General features: G+C 39.9%; 1 protein-coding gene across 1 annotated transcript in view; it reads right to left on the reverse strand.

Moving 5' to 3' along the window:
* Nucleotides 1-1,297: 1,297 nt before the first annotated feature.
* The window catches only part of LOC111222479 (solute carrier family 23 member 1-like), a 46,620-nt gene continuing 26,629 nt past the window's right edge, over nucleotides 1,298-21,288 (reverse strand). Inside the window, exons 6-12 of the mRNA XM_022746217.1 lie at nucleotides 19,116-19,233; nucleotides 16,632-16,788; nucleotides 13,019-13,272; nucleotides 10,116-10,280; nucleotides 8,297-8,405; nucleotides 3,342-3,437; nucleotides 1,298-3,255 (exon numbers count right to left, since the gene is read on the reverse strand). Of these exons, the coding sequence (XP_022601938.1) occupies nucleotides 3,071-3,255; nucleotides 3,342-3,437; nucleotides 8,297-8,405; nucleotides 10,116-10,280; nucleotides 13,019-13,272; nucleotides 16,632-16,788; nucleotides 19,116-19,233 (1,084 nt within the window). The 3' untranslated portion in view covers nucleotides 1,298-3,070. The remainder of the gene's footprint in view (nucleotides 3,256-3,341; nucleotides 3,438-8,296; nucleotides 8,406-10,115; nucleotides 10,281-13,018; nucleotides 13,273-16,631; nucleotides 16,789-19,115; nucleotides 19,234-21,288) is intronic.

Raw genomic sequence — 21,288 nt, forward strand, 5'->3', positions numbered from 1 at the left:
ATGACCTTAAAATGATAATGACATAATTACCGCAATTTGTCTGTGTCTCCCTTCGGAGACGCAGATGAATAATTGCGCTGGGTGCGTCGGGTGCTCAGCTGTGCTTACCTGCAGGAGTTTAGGTAGACAGGGATGAACATGACGGTTGTTAAGAGAAATCAAACCAAATCATGACTCGACCGCAGTTCAGAGCTTCACAGCAAACACTTCAGCTCCAGGCCACAACTTTACTGTTTTAATTTACTCTCACTGCTCTAGCATTGTGCAAAATCCACTGGACACGACCTGCTTGGTAGCAAACAGCAGCAAAAAGCGACTATCTGATGAACATAGTGGAGCATTTAGCAGCTAAAGAGCCAGATATTTCCTTCAGGGGTTGTAACACCTAATGAATAATAATGTTGCTCCGTAACAGCTGGATGTGTAAATAAGCAGCAGTTTGCTAGCAGGCTTGCTACATTGACTTAAAAAGTGATCATATGTCAATGATGTGTTCACAACTTGTTTATGCTGCCCCAAAGTGGCAAAAAATAATCAGTCATTGCAGATTTAAAGGGGTTTGATTTAGACTCATAGATGTTACCATGTGAGCATTGTCATTGCATGGTAGCGTGCTGATGTTAGCATTTAGCTCAAAGTACAGCTGTGCCTTGGTAGAGCGTGACAGAGCCACAGACTCAGCCTTTAAAAGAAAACATCTTAAAAACCATATGGAGTACCAAGTGTTTCACTTATGGTGACAATGTAATAAATCCCCCTGATTTCATACCAAAAGAGCACTTTAACATACTCATGTAAATGCAGAGAAGGAGATGCAGATAGATAAGAAATTAAATACGTTACCAAAATAATCTCAAATTGAAATGAGTGAGAAAGATGATGAAAGTCTTTATTAAGTCATTAAGTCTTTATAAACAACTCTTTATTGTCACAGTTTAGGAATGATTCAGAATTATAGTATAAAAATTAGTAAATAACAAATATTCAACATAAATGCATCATATTTAAAAATGCACTTCTATACAGTGGAAAAAGACAAAATTAAATATATAAAGCAGTAACCTTAATAACGTTAATGAAAACAGCTCCTTAAAGAAATCACATAATACATTTTTTAATAAAAAAGCCCTCCATTAATTATCTGCTTCAGTAAGTAACTGTTCTTGATGAGGTAGTAATGATCCAACTGAAAATGTGTGTGTAATAATACATTCGTAAAACCTGAACTGCAGCCTCAGAGTAGCGTCACGGCACATAAACGATTGCTCACACATTGTGCCCAGCTTTAAAGTATATATTTTTTTGCCTTGTATTGGAACAGTGCATCAGTTCGGTGAAGAATCATTAATTTATTTCTATGTGAAAGCCACTTGGTTTTGGTAGAAATGAGATCAGTGGCATTTTTGAAACATAAATAATGCAAAGATGTGGTTTTAACAAGACCAAGTATAAAGCTAGTACATGGCTGGACCGTGTATGGGTGTGTGCATGGTGCAATTTTTGAAAAATACGCTTGTGTCCAGGGCAAAATTTCTACTATTTTCCTTCTCCTTTCCTCACGCGGACACATTGGGAATGCAATCATACACAACAAAATAAAAGGGTCAATGCTAGTTTAACATGCTACAATTAAATCCCCCTTTCAGAACCATGGAGAGCACCACTTGGCCAGGTGTGCCACAACACTATTATTTAACACAACGTACTGTCAGCGCAAAAATAAGTAGGATATTGTCACAGGAGTACGAACGCTGACAGTGAAATCCACTGTGAGTCGCAACATCGGTGGGCTGGAATTGGCAGCAACGGGAAATGAGACAATACACTTCTTGCAGCACGTCAGCATAGAAATTAAAGCCCTGTTGAGAAATGAAGATTTCCTGTCCACTGAGATACTAGAGGGCTTTTAAGTTGAAACGGTAACAGGAAGTTTGAATTAACTCGTAAAGAAGAAATTTTAACAAGGCGGCTCAAAACAAGGCGTCAGAATAAAATACTGGAATGATATCAAACAGAGGAGATTAGAAATAAAGGCCTGCCTCAAATAAAGGCCCTGGTCATATTTTTTTATTTGAGGAGATATGGGAAACTGTTGTGGATCCGCTGTAAACATCCCCCTGATGATGCAATAAAACTGTTCACACCAAATCATTTTTAAAGAGCAATGGCCAATGGGAAAAGTCCAACACTCAGCTGGCCGGTCAGTGGTGTCACTCACTCACTCACTCACTCACTCACTCAGGGAGATTCGCAGATGTAGCCTATACTTTTTGACACTCTGTTTTAAAAATCAAAGGTGAGTCTAATTAATATCTTAGCGAGCTCTTCATGAAGACTGATGATTCTTCTCCTCAGTGTATCATGCTGCTCTTTGCTTGTTCAGGCACTACGAATGTTTTACTAACCTGGAAATGATGTGGAGGGGGTTTATTTTGTTGAATTCCAGCTGTAAGGAGACACAGCAACTCAACTTTGTTCTTTAATTCAATCAAAAAGTTTAAATCAGTGTCTGACTGTTTAAGAACAAAAAAATAAAGAAATTATTAGGTTTAGATTATATAGTGTTTATTTAACAGACCCTCATTCACTGTGGGTTATCTTTTATTCCCTCAGAAGTATGTGTTTAGGGCGAGGCATCAGCACCCCTGTCTGCAGTGAATGGTGGTTTTTAGATGCAAACTAGAAGGTTAAAGCCACAGCTGGTTGTACCCCGACTGAATAAAGATGCTCACTACTCCATAAAGGCAAACAGTTGCTTTTGTTTAAGAGGTTTTAAACAAAGTTTTAGAATATAAATTTTATTTTAGCCAGTCAACAAAAGTTTATGTTTTTGACCTGTGGTAGGAAACTGGAGCAGAGTGTCACAGTGGCTCAGTTGTTAACACTATCGCCCCACACTGAAGTTTTATATCACCAAAAAGTATATAAAAGCAACTGTGCCAACAGGAAGCCCATTGTTAATGCATTTTCCCAGTTTCACTTCCTCTGTTTTTCAATGCTCAGTAGCTACTGTTTGGCTTTATAGGGCTAACAGACCAGCATCACTGCTACTCTGTAAGTTCACACTTCATTACTTGGACATCCCCTCTTGGCTGGTCTTGTAAGCAGGGAGAAAGGGCAGGTACTGGAAACATTTAAACCGTTTCAAAACACTGTTGCAGAAGGGGATATCATAACATGATTGGTCACACATGTTTTTGCTTTCCCCTTGCACCTTGTCCTGCCAGTTCTTGATGCCCCGCTCTTTTTCAGTACCTGAAAAAGAAAAGAAACGCTCAGCTGATAGTGATGCTAGGGCTCGTCTGAGAACTTATCATTATCAACACACAGTTTTATCAAACCTGGAATGGTGTTATCCAGGATGAACCCAAAGAACCCTCCGATGAACATGTGCGTGGTGAAGAGCACCACAATCACTTGGTCAAGCTCTTGTATTCCTTCAAACGAACAAAAAAAACAACAAAAAAAACAAGAACAAACGCAAATTAATGTCTCCAAGTGTCTTCAGAAATAACCTGTAGGCTGTGACACCTGTAAGGAGGAGGTCAAGTTTTAGTTCAGCCTACTAAAACTGAAAGAAATACAAGCTCCCTCCAACCAAGACCAACAGCAACTGGGGCCTGACAGTAAATCCTGTAGGACAGGATAACAGCCAATCCACACACAGTCTGGCTCCAATCCGTCTGTTGGATGGATCGCATACCTACTTTCTGGATTTCTTGGCCAGACAAACCATATCTCTGTGTGTTGAACCCTCTGAGCCATACACTGAAATTTTAACTCCTTCCACATGTCAGAAAACAAAATTGTCACATAGAGTATATAATTTAAATCTTTATATGTCATTTCAATGATACACTCATTCTTGACAATCATGGTGTATTCATGTGCGTAGCAGATCATTTAGATTTTATGCGCTCTGCTTTTGCATTATATGCCTCTGGGATTCCTGCCAACCCCCACAGAAAAAAAATTGCACATGGCAACAGTATGTTTATTAAAAAAAGGGATCAAAATCAGTGCAACAGAACCAGCAGTATCAACTTTTTGATTCAATGCATCCTTTCTTCCTTGTCAAAACCTGATGCCTACAGTACATTACCCACAATGCAACTCGGGCAGAGATTCGGATATATTACACTTGTAATAGCTAATGTGGCCTTGAGCTGTTGAGATTTTGGACACAACCACAACCATAAAGTTCTCCTGTTTACTGTAGGTGTGGCTGGGCGCTTTAACCTCTCTGGACTTTTTTCTTTTCTTTTTCCATGCACCTTTGAAGTAGGTGAGGTTGTGAAGCCAGAAACTTCTTCTTTGCGTCTAACAGGTTTAATCAGAATAGCTTTCTTCTATTCTGTGAGCACTGCTGAAAATATTCCATTCACATTCATTGTGCTGGTGTAGGCAGTGATATCGCTAATGGATATCTCAAGCCTGGCCGTGTAGAAACCAAAGCTATCTTGCATGGCGAAATACTGGGAACATTTTTATTTTTGAATCTTTTTTGGATGAGCTGACCCTTTAACTTAAAGCCTTATTTAAGCTTAAATATCCTCTTGATGTGTTTGTGTCATGTTATCTTTCTCTTCTTGATCTTCATCACTTCATCTTAACACAAGTATTTACAACACACGGGAACATTAAAAAGAGCAAACTTTTCTTGTACTTTGAACTGAACCCCCCCGCATTAAGGTAGTGTTGCAGGCCTGGCAGCGTTAGGCAGCTGTGATAATTAAGTCCCAGGATTCCACAGGAAAAGTCCAGATACTTCGACTCACGGAGGCTTGTTTGGTGGCTGAGGAGCAGTATCAGTAATCACTAGACCACCATGGCACTCCAATTTCCTGAGTCAGAGTTGGCCTTTCATGTGGCATGTGTTACCACCAGCACATGGATGAATACAGAGCGCCATTGAACATGTGGATGCCTGCATGCCCGATTCCTCGTTTTCATAATGCCCCTTAGGTAATAAACTGCCTAATGAAATTGTATCGAATTGAATCAAGAATTGCAAACAGTGCTGACGTGGTTTGTCTCTGAATACACTCTTGTTCAAGGAACCCACCCCAAGACACACACACATATACACACACACACACACACACGCACACACACACACACATCTACTCAACCCTAAACCCTAAAAACCAAGTCTTAACCCTCAAACAGCCATTTAAACTTGTGAGGTCCATCATTCTGGTCCCCACAAGATCCTGGTTTTCGGACTCAAGCAATATCGAAAAAGAAAGGCCACACACGCACATATGCAGAGACACATGCACGCACACACACACACACACACACACACACACACACACACACACATTTCCTGCCCAAAGAGGCAGCAGTCAAAAGTTCAAGGCACCCGCTGAGTTGATTTTAAGTCACAGCTTGTACATCTAAAGACGTCTGGATGAGCAGCAGTTTGTTTACAGGGAGCACTGACAGGCTTCTTCTTGTGCGTAGCTATCAGATGAGTGTTGAGGCTGGGGAGAGACTCGTGGGCAAGAGTGCTTTATCTGAGCTGGGCAGATTACAGCCAGTGACATGGGGGCTAGCCAAGAGGATTGGGAGGTAAGCAGCCTAGACCTGAGAAAACCAGACAAACCCTCATGCCCAGTGTTGAACTCTGGATTAGCACTTTCCTGGGAGACACTCGCATCACATGACTCATGGGATCAAGGTCTTATGTCTGCAGGGAAGAGCTGTTTAATCTTGAGGATTGCTCTTTTGATGGCACTTCATAGGAGGTGGCCACGAAGAAGATGCTTGGCGGCCGATCAATGTGTCATCAAAAGCAGGGAGCCATCAGCTGATAGGCTGCGATTGATCTCTGTTTGTTTCTCACATCTCTGATTGATCAGACTCGTGTTTTTAAAAGCTCCACACGGTCTAATTTCATCTGTTGGATTAATGTTTCGTGGCTGGATCAGATAAATTAGGTTCTAGCTGCTTGTGTGTATGTTTGTGCGTGTGATGACTACATGTGTATATTTTCTTTAAGTAATCGGATCATTCTCAGTATTGAGAAAAAGATATTTCACTTCTTTTTAGTCTATTTTTTTTTTCCTTTTCTGCTTTTTTTCCTCCACAATTCAGCTTCCTCCTTCCGATCCCACCAACCAGTAGTGACAGTAATGAAGTGACAAAGACATAATCCACCGGCTTTTTAACCGCAACCACTGCCTTTTGTGTTCAAGAGAACACGCAGCCAGCCCAGATTAGACCCAGATTAAACCAGATTAAACCTGGGTGGTAATGTGTGAATTTTGCCCTCTGTCATCTGAGCACCCTTATTTTCTCTCTTGAACCTTTTTCGACAGCTGCCGCAAGTAATTATTGCAATTATTACAACTTTTTACAACTTATGTGACTCAGTTTACAGCTATCAGCCAGCAGCAGGGCAGTTGTCAGTCAAAAACAGGATGATTTTAAAATACTCTCACTTTTCTGCACTTTTTAATTTACAATGATTTGCGAAATAGACTGACGTCTGGTTCAAGAATACATGAAAGTCGGTCAGTAACATCTGTCCTCAGAAAAATACCCGAGTATGAAGAAAAATTGTAGCATAAAAAGAATAAAACCCAATCTAAAAATGAGTTTTTAATGAATGGACATCCCTTTTTTTTCCGTTATCAGAGTGCTGGTTCTGTAACTGTAGTTTTCCCAGGCAGCTATTGTCATGTATATTCAAGAAAAGCCTGTGTGAATTGGCCTCACAGTTACACTCTCAGAGGGACTGACAACACCCACGCGATTACACTGTGAATAAATATGACACCTCCGGCCTAATATCCCCCCCCAGTGATAACCAGAAAAAAAAAAAAAAAATCATTTGTGACTGTGAAAAGAATCAAGATCAAGAGTGTAAAAAAGCCCCTCGAGTACCCCCTACAGGCCCAACGGCTCCTCACACCCCACTGAAACCCACGTGACCGACGACCTGACCAACTGAGCTACAAACCAACTGACATTCCCGTCCTGAAACTGCCTGTTTGGGGTAAAACAAACAAAGAAACACACACACACACACACACACACACACACATCAAAAAAATAATAATACTCAGGGTTCAGGCTCAGGTAAGACTATTAAAATGGTTCTTCCTTGCCACTTTAAAATCTGGGCTAAAGACTAAAGGTAACCAAGGGTTTGCCATCTGGGCCTCTGGGATTTGGGAACACCTTGACCTCAGGAGCTTAGGCTGGGAGAACCGCTGCCATGTTTTCAAGGGTAATCTGTTAGCAGAGCAGTGGGAACACACACAGCCTCCGTCTGAGGACCATGCCGCTCCTCCGATAAGGATTAACAGCATGGGTGTGTTTTTCTTTTTGTTTTTTTGGCATCGATTACTGAGTCTGTCTTTGTTTTATCAAAAACAAACAAAAAGGAGTCAGTCAGACTTAAGATGAATTTCCTTTTTTAGTTGTCAAAATAAAAGCACAGCATCACAAAACATGTGTCACAGTTGGTTGTAGCTGTGTGTGTGTGTGTGTGTGTGTGTGTGTGTGTGTGTGTGTGTGTGTGTGTGTGTGTGGTACAAATTTCCCCATGGGACAATAAAAGTATATCTCATCTTATTTTTATCGGATTACAATTATAAATATTATTAAGGCATCATGACTGATCTGATCAAATCTGTTCCAGTGTGAGTTTCTTGTCAGTTGCCAGATAAAATAATAAGAGAAGTGGAAGAGGCAGTGAAGTTAACAGTAACTGGGGTGAGCTGATCTGATGATCTGACGAGCAAATGTGATGTATTTGCTGCTTTTCTGAAGAACATTGGAATAAACCAGTTCTACTGTGTGTGTGTGTGTGTGTGTGTGTGTGTGTGTGTGTTTGTGTCGACCTTATCCATTTGCCCTCTGACTTGGGTCTGGTGACATGTATGTAAGAGACAAAAACCTGGGTCAAACAGATAAAAACAGCATGGGGAGTTTCAGGTTGTAGCGACAGAGTTGTTCTCTCCTTCAGCTCTCCCAGAGTTCACAGCACGCCTCTCCGCCCGACATCTCATCAAAGTTCTGCATTTTATCCTCCATAAATTAGCAAGACAAACTGTTTTAGACTATTTTGGTACAAGAACATTCCAGTTTTTATGTGTGTGTGTGTGTGTGTTAGTGACGGCAGAAAATGTCATTGAGCGTGGTATAAATAAACAATAAATAATATTAAGGGTTGTTCCAAGTTTAAGGGACTGATTTAGTGAGCACACACATACTTTATGTGTGTGTGTTTGTGTGTGTGTGTGTGTGTGTGTGTGTGTGTGTATATGTTCTCTGCGGAAATCACCTGTGTCGATGATGCCAGGATTGGAGTGAAACCAGGAAGGTAAGACAAGACCGCTGAAGGTGGAGAAGCCAAGAATGAGGAGGTTACGGGACGAGTTCAGGTCCACATACTGGAGAGAGAGAGAGAGAGAGAGAGAGAGAGTGGGAGAGAGGGAGAGACAGAGATAGAGAAAGAGATTATGTGATACAAATTTATTTAAATTGGTTTATTGACTCTCAGATGCAAGCCATTATTTTGTTGTTCTCTCTCAGATGGCTGCCATATCTGTTTTGGATCTCGACTAAAATGTGATTAGAAATAATCCGAGACTCCAAAAAAGACCTGAATTCTATTTGAGGGAAGGTTTCACATTTATTTGGTTACGACAGGTTAACACAGGTCAGAACGGGGGCAACCAGGTTTATGGAGAGACGGAAGATTTTCCCCGCCCTGTTACACAAAATGACCCAGTTATTGATTAATAAAGAGCCGACGTGCCCGACATCGGAATTAGCCTCCATTAGCTTTAGCTCTAAATGTATTATGAGGGTTTCTTTCATTGGTTTTTCTTGAAAACCGAAATGTGATACTGGGGTTTCCTGAGCGAACAAGGTTTTGACACCTTTACCTGAAACCGGGTGGACAAACAAAATAGTGATGAGAATGTGGACGAACACCATTGTATCACGTTTGATCCTTTTATCCGGAGCAGATGAAAGAAACCCTTCACAGGAAATGATACACTGGCTGGGTGAGACTTTGACACTCTACGCCCCCAAGTCACGGCTTACAAAGCTGCCAGTATGTCCGTATTTCAACTTGCATTTTCTAGCAAAATCCTTCTTCAAACCCTTCTCCTGCTGCACTGTTTTTCACACTGATCATTAAAAGGTTAAAAGAGCAGTTTCAACATTTGCACAGCAGTCACACATTCTTCTGTCAGATTTCTGCTTTAAATAACTTTTTACGCTGGATGTAAAGGGTGATGCTGTGACACTTATACAGGAAGAGATAAATTTTGTTGCTCTGCCTACTGCTTGCTGTTAAAAGGTCTATAAATCCTATATTACCTCTCTGTTTGCAAAAATTAGAGAACGCTGGTAATGTTTTTATTTTTTATTTTAATTTTTTTCCACTCGGAAAATGTATCCAAAGTAAAATACTCTTCTAATGCAAGTTTATCTGTGGGTGGTTTTAATGAGCAACAGTGCCTAGACCAAGACCTGCCCTGGTACATCCTGCTTGAGTCACATAGAAATATCTCAGGGTTACAACTGATCACAGCCCACTAGGTTCCCCGTTGCTTTGGCTTTTTCCCAACTACACTCCTAAAAGTAAAGTGTATTACCACGCCTGGAAGGCATTCACAGATGTGTCATGGACTCTTGAGGGCCAGTAACTGCCATGTGCACGCAGCAAGAGCAATTTTACAGCATTAAATCTGACATGCAGCTGATCACTCACCCTTCTGATTGTTTTGTTGTTTGTTTGATTTGTTTCTTAGTTTGTTTGATGGATTTTCATGTGTTTGTCTGCAACCTATCAATTATTTTTTCAGCACTTTGAGCTGCACAAATAAAGTTTATTTTTATTAATTGATCCGTATGATTCTTCTCTTTTACCCTCACAGTGTCAGAGCCAGCGAGATTCAGTGTTTAATTATAGGACCTTTCAGTTGGGTGGATGTTTTGTGTCTCAGGGTCTTAATATTACAATGATGTGCTGTCTCAATACTCCATACAGCAGACGTTTGGATAAAGTGTCCACCAAATAAAATATATCATACTATGAAAATAAGATACGATGAAAATATTATGTTGCAATATTGAAATGTGTTTACTTGAAGGTTGGATATCCCCACTGCTGCGATCATCCCAAACATAACAAGGAACATGCCTCCAATGACCGGGTCTGGGATGGTGATAAAAACTGCTCCAAACTTCCCAAAGATTCCCAGGACGACCATGAGAATGCCGGTCGTCTGGAGGACCAGCCGGCTGCCAACCTGGACAAAAAGGAAAACAGATACATACACAAGATGGGTTAATCTGTCATTCTCAACATGCCACCTTTATTTATTTTTTTACCAGGATGGTGCATCCTAGATCAGGTCTAGCTTCTATATTGATACTGTGAAAGTATCAAAGCCTCAGTCCACAGAGAAATGCACACAGCCTGTATTCAGAGACTGAGCCTTAAAACCAGCCGTCAGGACTTCTGGAACTTTATGATGTCACAACAAAGCAGTCACCAAGCCCCGCCCACCTGGACCCACCATCGAACCTTGCAAGATTTAGTTTCTCTGAGTGTTTTACCTGAAATCTGCTATATTTTTAATCAATCAGTCTGAAGAGAGGAGATTACTTTGGGACGGTTTTTGGTACTTTAAACCACAATAAATCTTTTTATGGATTTAAAAAAACACAGGGAAAGTGTAAAATATGGGACCTTTAATAAAGACTATCAGTTTCATCTGAGGTGATATTTTGAGTTGGATGTATATAAGACAATAGAGAAAGCAGCCTCAGGTCAAGCCAGCAGAGTCCATAAAACATTTACTAGTAGCAGAGGCTTTTTATCTGAGGTGGGAGGCAGTGTCATTCAAAGACAGGCTGTTATTTAAGAGGAGCTTCGGTACAACACACGTGACCTTGGCTCAGTGCTACATACTTTTTACATACCAAGCTAGTGAAATATTCCACTAAAATACAAATGAATACATACAAAGTCTCCTCAGTGTGAACATTGTCTGTGTTGTGCCAGGAGAATACGGCAAGGCATCTTCATGGATGTTTTCATCTCTGTGATACTCATCGTTACTGGTGCAGTTTTTTCTGTTTCTTCTGTATGGACAATTTCAATTTTGTGATATTTTTGAAAACAGGCGATTATTTTACACGTTATAGTAGAATGCTGACATGAGAAGTGGTCGGGGTTTCTTACTTCAACTGTCATAGTAATTATCCTGTCATTTTGCAGCAGAAGCAAAGCTAATAGCAGGCCAGTGGAGAAGAAAGGTCAAAGGTCACTCAAAACCAGCTGGTTCAAATTCCATAGGTAGGTGCGCAGTATACTCTACATCTCTGTGTTCACAAAAGCAATTTGTTATTATTCCCCCAGTTCCAGGAACAACGCAACTGCATTCATGCTGTTGAAGTTCTCAGAGCAAGGTCGAGTGTTTTGCAAAAAGATAGTGAAACGGATATGAAATGGACCCCCCACCCCCCACCCCCCACCAAACAGTTACTCGTCCTCCGGTAATATATGACCAGCACTTATGTTATGTCCCTCGTCAGCAGCGAGACAGAGAGGCTCACAAACAAACAAACAACAAACAACTGCAGCAGCCAATCAATAAATCATCCTCTCCCATTAATTGTATCACATGACCGTAATCAAAAGATCAAGCTAAATTATATCTGACCCCGCTCGCCCTGCTCCCTTCGGCGACACTACAGGTCTCTGTCCGCCCAAATGATGATAGAAGTCATGACATACTCGTGGTTGTTCTCATGTATATATTTTTATTTATACTTGCGTTTGACCTTTATTAAACCAGGACGGTCTGATGAGATACGAATCGACGAAACTGGCCAAAATGGCAGCCCCAAAGACGTTACATGAAAACAACAAAAACACAAACGACACACGGTTAAACACACTTTCCAACATAAGAATCTGTTAAATAAACAACTGCTTTTTCCTATTTCAGGTTTCTCTTGTCTGTAAATGTTTTTGACTTTGGGATTTGCGTCTGTGTGTATCTGTGGTGTTGCTGTGAACTGAGCTAATCTCATGCTTTAGGCTACTGAAAAACAATCCCGTTCAGTCAGTCCCAGTCATATGATCATTACACAGAAATCAAAGCTCCTAATATGACATTTTAAGTCAATTTCAAATGACATTGTATATAAACATCATGCTGTAACAGAATAACTTCATTAACGCTCTATTCTTCGAATTTAAAACGCCTGCTTTATCCCCACAGCGGATGGATTATGGTTCATGCCCACAGCAGATGGATTATAAGCGTATTTTACGCCATAAACATAAATTCACTCTCATTACAAGAAAAGTAGGCAAAAAACCTCCCAGCCAGACGGATATTAATTCCAAATAAATCAACATTATTTGTGCATTCCACCAGTCCCTCAATCTGCCCTCCTTCACTTCCATGATTAAAAATAACTCAATGCTACTTAGAAAAGTAAGGCACAGACGGATCACTCCAATAACTACACCTCAAAGCGCGGCAGAACTTATAACAGAAGATCACAGTGCAGTCTCCCGGGATGTGACCCTTGCACGCCTCTCACTGGGTCCTTGAATGATTGAACTCATAAAAGTCCATTTGAGTATTCATCGTAATGTACCAGCACTAAGGACAGCAGCGGGGAGTCTTCCAAGGGGGAAGTGCCGCGGGGCAGTTAATCATCAGAACGCTCTGCTAGACGTCAAAGTGCCTCGCTGACAGAGGCATGAAGGAACAACTGTTTCTCTGTCAGAGCAGAGGGAACTGGGTCCTTCTCTTGCTATCAATCAAATCAAAACAAAAACAAAACAACAAAAAAAAACACATTGTGAGAGCAATGAGGTTTATACTGTAGCTGTTTCATTACTTTATTAATTCAATTACAGCTTTTTTCCAATTATTCAAATGTCAATTGTTTGTCAGTGGCCAAAAAGATCAATGAATGAAGCTTTGAAGAGCCCTAAAACACCAGAGATCAAAATGAGTTGTACCTTGGTAATGCCAAGTGCAGCAATGTTCTGGCTATAGGACGTGGTGCCGTTTCCAGTTCCCCACAGCGCAGCCAGGATGCAGCCGATGCCCTCCACAGCGATGCCTCGGTTGATGGCGTGAGTCGGTGGTGGAGGGGCACCGGACAAGCGAGCACAAGCGTAGTAGTCACCGATTGATTCCATGGTAGATGCCAAGACGCCTGCCATCATACCAAGCACTGACGATACGCTCACTGTGGGCATACCCCACTGACCTGTGGGTACAGAAATGGCATACTTTAGCTTAGACACACAGCTTTACATTTAAAGAATGAATCGATTGTAGCACAGTAACTGAATGATCAATATATTGACTGAGAGAATGGGTAGCACGCTGCTACGAGATGATCTGGGAGGCCAGGAGGCTTAAAGGACAAAGATATGTTTTGCTCCTAAAGAATTGATGGATTTATAGACAAACAGTGAACATAACATCTGGTTTATATGACGCAATGCCATTATACAAACATCTGGACAGATCCAAATATCATGCTAAGATCTTATGTCCTCACATTTTGCAAGATTTTAACAGTGTGAACTCGTTCCAACAGTCCCAGCAGAAAACTAATTTTCAGGATTATAAATTTCCTCACACAATTGACTTTACAGCTGTGGGATACTGGCTCTCTGATCACGTTGTATCTAACACCGGCCCTCCACAAGGCTGCGCTATTTATATAGTGCTGTTTTACTTTGTGTCTGATTAAAAATGTGTTTAATTCTTGATAACATATCACATATGACCCTCAGAACAAAGTAAAGAAACACACTTCCATTTTAAAGGAAAGTCTCCATCTCCACAGAGTACATGGTTAACCTCCTGGGAGAGTTTGGTTTCCATTAGCAGTAAGTTGAAATGGAATCAGCATAATGTGTTTTTTTTTTTTAACAAAATGGTTGGTACAAGGGTAACATGAACCCAGGTTTAAACCCAGGTGATGCCTCCATCTTCAATATAACCCAATGTATCAGGGTGGGAAGTCAGTGAGGGATCAGGTCCTTGATAATGACTGAGTCCAGCGTTGTTTTGGACACATGTAAAAATTGGTAAAATTAGTTAATTATTACATTTTGGTTTTTTTTTTAGTTTATTTTATTATATATATATATATATATATATATTTATTGGCTTGTTTATTTATTTAATAGGGACAGTGCAATTTAACATAGTTCCAAAACAAAGCATAAAACTGATGTGTTGCAAACATCATTGAGAGTTTATGGCTCTTGCTAATTTCTAAACTCTTGACCCTTGTTGGTCTTTTACATGTACAGCTTAAATAAAATAGTCAGTTTTCATTATCATAAAACCACAATACACTATAGGTATGAAAGTAGAGTATGCATATATCAAATGCATTGATTGTGACGTACAGTCTAGGAAGAGACAACAACACAAAACAACAGACAAAACATCATACAATTAACTAAAAATATACAGATGTGCAGTCTGAAAAGAGACAACGATGGCGCAACATAACATGACATGAATGCTTCATCTAAAGTAGAGGAGGATGCATTACATACGTCTGTTTTCATTAGCCGTTATTGCAGTTCATTAGCCCTTTTTTCATACGCAAACCTTTCCACTTTAGCAAAATGGAAACACTTGTAAAAAAAAAAAACTTGTAAATTTCCACTCAGGATTTTCTTGGCACAATTTGAAAGGCTCTGTCTCCCAAGAAGAAAATGTGATGAAGAAAGCAGTAACGGTGCAGGCCATATTATCTTAGTGACATTTTCAACACCTTGGGCACTTCTAAAGCGGGTCCCATTTAGATCCATCCCCTCCTGGTCTGTCAACACATTTTCTTCAGGCCATTACCTCCCAAAGAAACTGTTGCCCCAGCTGTATTTACGGTCTTAAATACTCTATTGTGAACCTTGCTGCACCCTTGTGTACATGTAAATGGTTGTGCTCGTACTTACAAGCATATGACACAGTATACGTGATACTGGGAGGTACGAGTAAAACCTCCGCTGACATGTGTTATATCTATCCCTAGACAGTTTACTGTGAATATTGCTGTGGTCTTATTTTTTCTGCATTATCCCGATATTGTATCTTCAGCTTTTTATGCACGTCACAACAGGAACGATGTCCCTTTGGCAAAACATATAGTTTTTCTAATGTAAAGACAAGTTTATATAACATTTAAGTTATCAAACACAGGACCAGTTTGGACTTGAAGCCAGGCATCCACAGGTAAAGGTGTCAAATGTTAACGATAACATTCAAAACGACACCTTTAAGGCATTTGTGCCAACGCCTGGAGCTGATGATGCGGATAATGTGTTTTTTTTTTTAGGATTAATTGCTTAAATCCAGCACGTTTTAAAGGCATGCAAAAGCATGCAGTCACATAAAAATGCCTCAGGCCCCACATGAATAAAAACATGTGTCCGTATTCATTTTCATAAAACCCTGCTAAAATACCAGATCTGGATTGAGCAAAATTTGCAGAGTAATAATTAGATTTGTTTGTAAATTTGATACCTGTGATAGAGACGCATCAGCTTTGTCTCATCCCCAAATGGCAGTTCATTAGCCCTAGACATCCTGCGTAATCCTATTTAACAGCCACATTATAAACGTCTGTCTGATCACTGTCAAATCAGCCCATCCGCAATAAAAAAATGTCACATGTGGAAGGGGTTTGGGTTCATAGTAGGATAACAAAGTAAAAACAGCACAGTTTTATTTTGTTGTTGTTGTTGTAAATATCCTTAATTCATAACCATTTATGCACATTAAGTAATACAAAGTGCTGCCAAAAACATTGTGTAAAAAGCTCTGTTCATTCTTTTCAAATGTGGATTTCAGGGTCAGAATGAATGTACCCTCTTTAAACAGCAGGTGCCATGTGCAAATAATCAAAAAGCCATAAAACTGACTTTCCCATTCGTAGTAATGAATAAGAAAACTGACATCAAACCAACCCTGCAAATGAGTTCCCTGAACTCCACAAATCTATAGATAGGCTTTGAAAGACATATTCATTCAATATTTGGCAGAACAAAGAGGATGTACCAAGATATATCACTGTTATGAGATGAAAACGCTGAAGCACTTAAATGATTATTATGACTGGCTTTGAAAATCGATGCAAAGGTTGTAGAATTTTTCTTATAGCTGCTCGTGCACAGTCCTGTTTAACGTTAAGTCGTAGCCAAATAACCTTTTCTCAGGAGGCTGCCTGTTCTGTTCCGTCACTGAGTATATGTGTCATCATCACCATCCCATTTCAGACACTAGAAGATATCAGGAGATAGACTTTAAGCAGTCGAAGAAAAGGCGCATCATTTTCATTTTCTCCAAGAGATTTTGTAACATTTTGGCGGATCATTAAAGAGCAGTTGTGCAACCCTCAGCTGGACTTCAAAATGTCCACTGTTTGCGTTTGGTTTGGATGTTTGTCAAAGCTGAAAATTAAAGAGTGGGTGGCAGACGAGTGGAATAAATAATAGGAATCACGGTACTCAGCAGTTTCAAATTATTTTTGGTAAAATAATTTGACATTTATTTCAGCAAAAGCCCAAGATCTAAAATATGTCCTAAAATTTATGCACTTACCTGGGTAAGGCACGTGGAACCATGGAGAGTTCGTCACAGCCTCCAGACTGATGTCGGTCCTGGCTGAGTAGCCGTACTCATCAGACTTCGAAGGCAGGACGTCAAAGATGGTCAGTAAGAAGCAGACCAGCCAGCCGCCGCACATCCCGAACAAAGCCTAGAAATCGTAGTACAATACATATAAAGTAATGTTCATCCAACACAAAACATACCCTACTCTTATTACCTCTGCCAAGCAGGATTACGCAAAAATAACTGAACCGATTTGCACCTTACTTGTTGGAGACATGGGGCATGAGCCGGGGAAGAACTCATTACATTTTTGGGTCAGATCCACATCATTTATTATAAATTTAATTCTTTTTTCCTGAAGTCTGGTGCATGTGTACATGTTTTAAAGACCAAAAACAGTCAACATTACATTACTTTTTTTATCATAAAAACAGTGACAGTTTATTCCTGGGTTCACCCATAACTGCAACCACAGCTGTCAGGGTGAGTATATTCTGGAGCATAGGTTTCTGCAAAGGAACTCCTTTATTGCATCATTCAAATATATTAGTATGAATCTAATTTAATAACGAATTTCAGCACTTTACTGTTGATACATTGCGTTAAATTTGAGCCTGTGTGCCTCTTCATACAACATGCTTTGGGTACAGAGCACAGAGCTGTGCACAAAAAACGCTTTTGTCATTCGCAGGCCTCTTTGAGGAGAGTCAGACCAGTAGCTGGAAGGCGGTGCGCTCTTTATATTTCTTCCGTTTCTGTTTTTCAGGATTAATGAAGCGAAAGAGTCGCAGTCAAACAACAAATTATGCATCTAATGTGAGTTAGGTACCAAAGTGTATCATGCATTGTAAGTGCACTTAATGACAAATAAGACAGTGTGTGTCTATGCTTTATTGGCTTCATTCCTTCACAGTAAAGAGTGCCGCATTTTATGTATTGTATGGCTTAAGTTGACGATACTGAAGAACAGGTAACTTAACCTTTAGAGAGGAAATATTTATATATTTAGTTTTTTGCTGGCTGTCACAACATATGACTCATTCTGTCAAAATGCGTAGACCTGCCGTACGTGAAACATTCCAGAGACTGAACCCTGAGGCCAAAGTGGCTCAGAGGTCTCTAGTTCTCTGAAGAGGCCTCTTCTCTTCAGTTTGATGTTCTTGTCATTCTTTTTAACCTTTATTTATTGAGTCAGTATTTCATTAGAACGCTGTCTTTCCTCGACATCAGTCAACACTGAAGGAAGTTATAAAAATTCCCGCCCAGGAGCTTCAGAGCGAACGGTATTTATTTTGGCTGTTGCTGAAGAGAAAGGACAATGTCCTGTTTATGAACGGAGAAAGGTCAGTCTTATACAGTGACGATGTATATTTTTTTCTCAGTGCAGAAATATACAGATCTCTGTTCGCAGTGTAAATAATGTATAACCTCTGCATGTAAAAGCAGCATGCATCCGCCGAGTTTCCGTCTGATTGACAGCGACCAGCAGAGGACTGTTGTTGTGCTGCTCGGCTCTCATACTGACAAGGTATGCAACTGCAGGAACGTTAGTTAAATAAAACACATGTAAAAACTCTCTGATCACCACAGGCGATCACTACCTGACAGGTGGGGGCCGTGAACACAAGAGAGCTGTAGTTGAAGGGTTTACAAATGGGGCTGCGTGTGTGTGAAATATCCTCATAAAACGTTCTTCTTGTCAGCGCTACACACGGACTTCTCCACATGAGTAGTATTTCCTCTTCCAGGCCTCCGTGACATGCGAAGTTACCCACTGTGAAAGGTCAAACAAACTATTTTCTCGGGCCGACTCATTTTTTTTTTAAAACTAGTTGTACATGCCGGCTCCATGGATAATTTGCCTTTCATTTAAACAAAAATATTTTTTGGGCAATACGTGCTCTACCTGGTGAGTTACTGGGGTGGCCCATCACTTGCCACGTTATTTCCACTAAGTGGAATATATTTTCATTTAAACTGAAAATGTAGCTGCATTTGTTCAGAATATAAAACAATCATCTAGCTCACTGTAATCAACTGTTTTATCTTTCATTCTGTCATTTTTAATAAATACAAACAAAACATGTCTGAAAGATCTACATCGTCAGTCATCGTAAGGACACTATCTATCTATCTATCTATCTATCTATCTATCTTGCATAGTGGACAGACTTTGGTTTGATACTGAATTCTCATTAAAATGTATAGTTTTGAAACAAAGCAAAGAGGTTATATCGTATATATACAAAAGATAGTTTGAGGACAGTAAAACTGGTGTTAACATTGTGTTTTTAGTGTTTTACATTTGCATCTGTGTGTGTGTGTCTGTCTATGAGTGAAAAAAGTAAAAGTAAGGAGGTTATAAACAGGTTTTATGGGCCAGGGATCCTGAAATGAAAATCGTTTGTTTTTTTTCTCCATGATATAAAACCAAGCAGAACGTCTGAGAGCTGGATCGTGTTGGCAACTCACAGAGAACAGCTTGAAGAGCGGATACTGGAAAACCTTCCACTTCTTATCCTTGTATGCGATCATGGGGACGTCGACTTTGCTGAGATATTGGGAGAACAGGAGGATCAGGCCGACCGTGCTGTGGGAAAAAGAGAAGACAGGACAAAATGCGTCACACACAGTCGTTCCTGCGAAGGCCCCTGTAGCTGCGCTTTAAACACAGCATGCTTCCACACATCATATCACATCACAACAAGTGAAAGCATGTAATTTTGCACAGGAGACAGGCCTATATGATACTTGTCATCATGAAGGGATTATGGGTAAGTAATGGTGTGGTGAAGGTGGCCATTATGAGATTGTAAAATACACAGTTCCCTGCCTTCGAATGACATTTCATGCTGCACATGAAACGCTTCACGCTGTGAGTGAAAACACCGCACACTGTGCATGAAATACTACTCGAGGTTTAAGATGCAGGTCCCCGTGGTGCAGGTCATTTCAGTGGGAAAGTCTGCAGCCTGCTGAAAACTTGGACAGGTCGAACTTACTGGACATACAAAAAAAAGAAAGAAAAAAAAAAGGCTTATTCTATTCCAGAGAGAGGAATGAGTTCTCTCAGCTCCACTGTGCTGTGTCCCACATTACGAGCAAGTCATTCAAATCCAATTTAAACATTTACGCTGTAGCTGAAACACTGATCCACGTTAAACTAATGAACGCAGAAGCAGCAAAATCAGCAAAATCCGTCTCAGCGTCTTCCGTAGTTTGATGTTCGGAATGACAAATATGTGCTAGGACAAAAAATTCCAAGAAAACTTAATCGCTCTTGTGTGAAACAGCAGGACACAGACAGAGGAGAGAGAGAGATGCAGAAGATGCTGATTTGATATCACGGGTTTTATCCTCCATTCACGACTGTCTCATGCTGGGAGACTCTGAACCTCCCGGGCCTCCGAGCTCCCCTGCAGCGTGGGCCGGGAGAGCTAAGAGGGATATGACTGATTACCATCCATATACGGCACCAGGATGTGGATGTGCTTAACCTTTTAAAACCCACAAGGATCACTCTGTGTAATGGCTTTAGTCTGCATTATCTGGAGATGGCAGTGGGATAATGAAGACAGGTTTCATGGGTCTGGACAGGGCAGGGGCAAAGGTAAATGAAAGGAGAGCTAATGTGGAGCGGTGAGGTCCATTAGCAGTCGTCGTGGAGATTAGGTGGATTTAGATAGTGGACATCACTGCTTTGATCAAGAAACAAAGAGAAGAGGAAAACAGGCAAATACATAGTGAATGAATGCAGCGTAGAAACATGACAATTACATTTTATTGGCGAGGAACGACAAGATGGACAAACTGGACAAGACTCATTTGTCTGGGAATGTTATTCATTTCCCATGTGTTCAAGTATCTTATCTTACATAACTGTATTTGCAATTTTAAAATCTGAAGTAGTTTTTTCACTAATGTAGCCACATTACTCTTATCATATCAATCAAGTCTTGCAATTTCATCTCTCCTAATCTGCTGAAGCTATAGGACAGACGTACAGTTAAGTAAACACACCCGTACTATTTTGTCCACCCTATCATTCGGGACAGACTAAATACTGGAGACACCACTCAGTATAATGTGATACAGTTCAACAGCACCACTATATAATCATGTAATATACTGGATATATTTATATTTAAAATAAAAGCACATATGTAAAAACTGAAAAAAACTGAAATCTATTAGAAATTGTAATAAATTCATAAACTGACATATAAGTTTAGCCCATACAAATGTGTATGTTTATGTAATTACGATTATATTATTACGATACACATATATATCCATCCCAAAGCCTGTCAACACATGTTGATATTATATACACTATTATATACACCACTTTCCCAGAATGGGAATACATACATACATTTTACTAAGAAATTCATAAGAAAACATATATAAGCTTATAGAATTTTTATATGTATGTTGTTTTAATAAACTTGCATGTATGAATTAAATATATATTCTATGTTTGCAACATGTCATATGTGATAAAAAAAAAAATCTTCATACAGATATCTTTTAATATATAATAGGTCTTTATGTTATAAACTTATATCTTCATATATCCAGAGGATGTATATATGTGATAATAATATATCCCCTGAGGCTACATCACTCTTCATATAGGGACATA

The sequence above is a fragment of the Seriola dumerili genome, unplaced genomic scaffold, assembly GCF_002260705.1.
Source record: "Seriola dumerili isolate Sdu_G_001 unplaced genomic scaffold, Sdu_1.0 BDQW01000097.1, whole genome shotgun sequence".
Classification (NCBI taxonomy): domain Eukaryota; kingdom Metazoa; phylum Chordata; class Actinopteri; order Carangiformes; family Carangidae; genus Seriola; species Seriola dumerili.